Source organism: Genypterus blacodes, unplaced genomic scaffold (assembly GCF_046128005.1).
Source record: "Genypterus blacodes isolate CSIRO-AG114 ecotype Tasmania unplaced genomic scaffold, CSIRO-AGI_Gbla_v1 ptg000462l_1, whole genome shotgun sequence".
Lineage (NCBI taxonomy): Eukaryota > Metazoa > Chordata > Actinopteri > Ophidiiformes > Ophidiidae > Genypterus > Genypterus blacodes.
The window spans coordinates 7,501-12,500 of NW_027467229.1; the positions used below are offsets into that span (position 1 = coordinate 7,501).

General features: G+C 46.9%; 2 protein-coding genes across 3 annotated transcripts in view; one reads left to right on the forward strand and one right to left on the reverse strand.

The window, feature by feature from the left end:
- The window catches only part of LOC142990091 (extracellular sulfatase Sulf-2-like), an 8,062-nt gene extending 7,494 nt beyond the window's left edge, over window positions 1-568 (forward strand). For both annotated transcript variants that reach the window (XM_076139829.1, XM_076139830.1), the window contains exon 16: window positions 1-568. This exon is cut by the window's left edge and continues 1,757 nt beyond it. The gene's annotated coding sequence lies outside the window, so the exon portion shown is untranslated.
- Window positions 569-1,013: 445 nt separating this feature from the next.
- LOC142990092 (myosin-7-like) overlaps window positions 1,014-5,000 on the reverse strand; it is an 18,432-nt gene continuing 14,445 nt past the window's right edge. Inside the window, exons 36-45 of the mRNA XM_076139832.1 lie at window positions 4,868-4,983; window positions 4,568-4,754; window positions 4,265-4,474; window positions 4,042-4,167; window positions 3,609-3,699; window positions 2,343-2,422; window positions 2,154-2,258; window positions 1,935-2,030; window positions 1,590-1,733; window positions 1,014-1,497 (exon numbers count right to left, since the gene is read on the reverse strand). Coding sequence (XP_075995947.1) covers window positions 1,477-1,497; window positions 1,590-1,733; window positions 1,935-2,030; window positions 2,154-2,258; window positions 2,343-2,422; window positions 3,609-3,699; window positions 4,042-4,167; window positions 4,265-4,474; window positions 4,568-4,754; window positions 4,868-4,983 — 1,176 coding nt within the window. The 3' untranslated portion in view covers window positions 1,014-1,476. The remainder of the gene's footprint in view (window positions 1,498-1,589; window positions 1,734-1,934; window positions 2,031-2,153; window positions 2,259-2,342; window positions 2,423-3,608; window positions 3,700-4,041; window positions 4,168-4,264; window positions 4,475-4,567; window positions 4,755-4,867; window positions 4,984-5,000) is intronic.

Here is a 5,000-nt window from a genome sequence, read left to right on the forward strand (position 1 = left end):
GCTAACATTAACTTCACTGTGGGGCTCAGCTGTTTCAACTAAGTGCTAACATTTGCACGCTAGCATGCAGTTAGCATGTTAAAATGTGTCCAGGTGAGTTGATGGAGTGGCAGCATTAGCATAGCACTAGCACTAGCATAATAGGATGCTGATATATGCTAAATGTTTGACATAACACAAACATTCTAGATGTTACATTTAATATTTTATCATGTTAAGCTAACAGTCATTTCGCGTGCTAATGTTAGCATTTAGCAGATAGCACAGAGTGAGTTTGGTGCTCATTACTGCCACATGCTGGCTTTTATTTTTGACTTCCTGTTGTATCAATAACAAAAAACAATAAAAGCCTTCAAGTATAAATGAGACTTTCAGTCGAGTGAAGCACAAAGTCCTGATGACACGTGTGCTCACACACGCACACGCACATGGGCACACACTGTGCTGTGCTGAGGCTCAGAAGAACAGAGTAATAGATTATTAATTGATAGTTTACTGATATTGATTAACTCTTTACAGTCACTGAGATGTGGATTGATTGATATCGATCAGTTTTACTTTGTGAATAAAGTGTTTAAAGCTTTAATTTCATAATTTGTTTGTGCAATTGTGTATTGCGTGCGTGTGTGTGTGTACATGTGTGTGCATATGTTTGTGTGTGTGTGTGCATGTGCGTGCGTGCGTGCGTGTGTGTGTTCATGTATGAGTGTGTGTGTGTCTGTGTGTGTGTGCATGTGCATGTCTCTGTGTGTGTATGTGTGAGATTGCGCGCGTGTGTATGTGCGAGTGTGTGTGTGTGCGTGTTCATGTGCGTGTGTCTGTGTGTGTACGTGTGTGTGTGTGTCTGTGTGTGTGTGATTGTGCGCGTGTGTATGTGCAAGTGTGTGCGTGTGTGTGTGTGCATGTGTGTCTGTGTGTGTATGTGTTGCTGGTTGAACTGAGGAGGAAGCAGTCGGTGAGTCAAACACATTTATTGGTTTTCACTCAGATGAACAGATTTGTGTCCTGGTTGATTATTAAAACATAAACGTGTGAATGTGAACTAAACTTCCCTTTGAAATAAAAGCAGGTTTTGCTTCTCATTAAAAATTCAATTGTTTATTTGACAAACTCATTAAAAATCATCAAACATTTGAAGTTTGAAGTCCAAACTGACATTAAATATCAAGCAAACGTGTTTAACACTGAGGACACTAAACATGTCAACATGCTTATTACATTTCAACCAGCTTTAGCACCACATGTCAAACCAATCTGCCGCAACTTCACTGATGAAAAGTAAGTAAAGGTCAGAGGTCAAAGGTTTACAAAGACTCAGCTAGAATCATTTCACACACACACACACAGCAGTCACATGATCATTAGAACCACGTCATAGTACAGGAGCTGAAGGCAGAATGTGTGTATTCACCCTCACACACACACACACACACACACAGACACACATACACACTCTGCTGGGTCACTCAGCTTCACTTAGAGCTTCACTTCAGCCATCTGAAACACCAAGAGAACATCCAATCATCTGCATACAGCTTTACACAACACAATGGTTTCACTGCAGAAAGATGGATGATGGATGGACTCACCATGACAACCTTGCTTGTTTGTTCACGGGTTCGAATCCTCAGTTTGGTGGCGGTGGTCTCGGCGATGTCGGCTCTCTCCTCGGCATCGTCCAGTTCATGTTGCATTTTCCTGACGCGCATCACATTGCCGCACACCTGCTCGTCCTGGTGGACAAATGAGGGAACAACGTGAAGACAGAGACAGAGACCAGCTGTCTTCCCATGTCTGTGTCATGATCACTAACATCTATATGTGTGTTCATGCTTTCTGATAGATTACAGATGAACTCATCCAAACATGTTCTGTATTTCAATGTTTTATTCGTCAGGAATGAAGCTGTAGAGTCTAAAAGTGTAAAGACTCACAGCATTCTCCGCTTGTCTCTTGTAGCTCTTCACTTTGGTCTGCAGCTTCTCAACCAACTCCTGCATCCTCAGCAACGTCTTCCTGTCCTCCTCTGACTACACCACATGGAACACAGAACCATCAGAAAACAGAGAGACCCATCAGAACAGGAATTGAGATCACACACAACTCTTGGTGGTATGAAGATGAAGGTGTGGACATGTTGGACATATTGATACCTGGTATGAGAGCTCTTTGACCCTCCTCTCGTAGCGACGGGCTCCTTTCTGGTACTCCTCACTCTTCTTCTGCTCCACCATCAGCTCGGTCTCCAGCTCCCTCACCTGCACATACACACACTTCCTGTCATGCTCTTCATCAACTCCATATCTCGCTTCTGTTGGTTTTAGCTCAAAGATTTTCCTCACGCGTTTCTCCAGTTTGTAGAGTTGTTTCTTTCCTCCTTTCAGAGCCGTTTGCTCCGCTTCATCCAGCTTCACCTGCAGCTCTGAAACACACACACACGCACGCACGCACGCACGCACGCACGCACGCACGCACGCACGCACGCACGCACGCACGCACGCACGCACGCACGCACACACACACACACACACCCCTGAGTGTTCCAACTGACTCTAACCTCTGAACCAGCTCCAGTCCTGCCTGCTTCTGTTACGGCCTCTGATCCGTATGAGTCTCAAGTCATCAGGTCCTGTTCCTACCTCCAAGTGGACTGACTGGACTGATGTGTGGCCCGCCTCTGTTCTGGTCTGTGGTCAGTACCTGCTGGTGTATCTACAGTCTTGCTCACTGGCACTTTGTCCTTGTTGGTTACCGTGGTTACCTTTTGGTTGTTGCCTGATATACAGTACTTCCTGTTCCTCATGTGGGTTCCCTGTGTTCCTCTCTTTGTTGTTCCTGTAGTGAGTTCTAGTGTTCTTCTTCTTGCCACCATCTGGATGTTTGTTGCTGTTCTTGTATTTCACCTTCTTCCATGTTTTGCTCTGTTTGGACTGTTGTGTTACTAAAGCTAAAGCTGAGCCAAACAACAGTTTCATTGGACACAGTTTGGTACTTCTGACCTCAGTAGAGAGTACAATGATGGAGTAAAGACCTCCAGGTGGAGGTCAGATGTTGGTTCTAGGTTAAATATGTTCCATCACATCTGAGGTTGGTGTGACCTTAAACATTACACAAAGCTGACTTCATATGGACAACAGACTTGTTGATATGTTTAAAACAACACGTCAACAACACACGCCGCCTCCACGTTCTGGGGAGGCAGTGGCTCAGTGGGTAGTGCTTCCGCTCAGGAACCGGAGGGTTGCCGGTTCAAGCCCCTGCCGAGGTGCCCCTGAGCAAGGCACCGAACCCTCAATTGCTCCCCCCTCTGCGAAGGGTGGTAATGTAATGTAAGTCGCTTTGGATAAAAGCGTCTGCCAAATGATCGTAAGGTAATGTAATGTAATCTTGCTTTGACGTCAGTTTGGAGATCTTCCTACTTCCTTCACTATTTCAAGTTTAGAGTACAAAAGAAGGCAGCATGAGCTCCTTTATGTTCCCTCAACCAATCAGGAGAGTCCACTGGCAGCTATGTGATGGAGACCACTCGCTCACACAGGTGAGTATTGTACTGTAGTACTGTAGTACTGTAGTACTGTAGTACCAGTGAGTAACAGGGACCTGATTACCTCTTACTGTGACCTCCACGTTCTTCTTCATTCTCTCCAGCAAACTGCTGCTGTCCTGCTCCTTCTTCAGCTCCTCTGCCATCAGAGCTGCCTGGTGACACACACACACACACACACACAGGCACACACAGGAACACACACACGCACACGCACACACACAGGCACACACAGGCACACACACACACACACACACACACACACACACACACACACACACACACACACACACACAGGGAGGTTTATCTCACACACTGATGTAAATGTTCAGGTCAGCTAATCAGTTACATATTGATCAGAACTGATCAACAGAAAGTCTGAAACTTTGTGGATTTCTGAGCGTTTAAACTCTGATGACCTCATGTGATGACATCGCCCGTGTGACTGAATGATCAGAGTGATGCGCCCTGGCTCCTCTGATGGTCTGAGCACTTACATCAGTGATGGCTTTCTTTGCCTTCTCCTCAGCGCTCTGGTTCTCCTGCAGAGCCTCGTCCACCTCTCCAGTCAGCTGGGACACGTCGGCTTCCAACTTCCTCTTCTGGTTCGCCAGCCCCGAGGTCTGCAGGACAGGAAGTCATCGTTCTATCAGTCTGACCATCAGTGCCGATCAGGCTGGCATGTGTGTGTGTGCGTGTGTGTGTGTGTGTGTGTGTGACCTGTGTGCTGAGCAGGTTCACTCGTTCTGCCACTTCCACTAACTCGTGTTCAGCCATCTTGCGGGCGTAGTCCGTCTGTTCCAGGATCCCTCGTAGCTCCTCCTCCTCAGCCGCCATCAGTGAGCAGCGTCGCTCCGTCAGTGCGATCTGTTCCTTCAGCTGATTGGTCAGCTGGATTTGATCCTCCAACTCCAGCTGTTGTTCTTTAACCTGTGAATGGAAACAAGATCCAGCTCAGCCAAACAGATGTTTAATAAACCAAGCCGACTCCATTGGCTGACCTGAGAGGACCTGCTGGTGTACCTGAGTCTGAAGGTGTCTAGAGACCCTCTGGCTCTCTGCCGCCTGCTTGTGGGCGTGTCCCAGCTGAACCTCCATCTCATTCAGGTCAACCTCCATCTTCTTCCTCAGACGAACCGCTTCACTGCGGCTGCGGACCTCTGCCTCCAAACTGGCCTGCATGGTTTCCAGGGAGCGCTGGTGGCTCCGCCTAGTGGACAATGTGGGTAGTACAACTGCACTACACTTTGCTTTCATACTTCAGTGATATTGTTACAAAAACAATGTTCCTGTGCAGGTTCATGCATATCTGTTATTTCTCACCTGAGGTTGTCGATCTCTTCGTCTTTTTCAGAAATCCTCCTTTCAATCTCAGCCCTCATTTGTTGAAGCTCCACCTGAACTCTCACGGTTTTGGTCTCCTCGTGATCCAAAGTTCCCTGACACGCACACACAC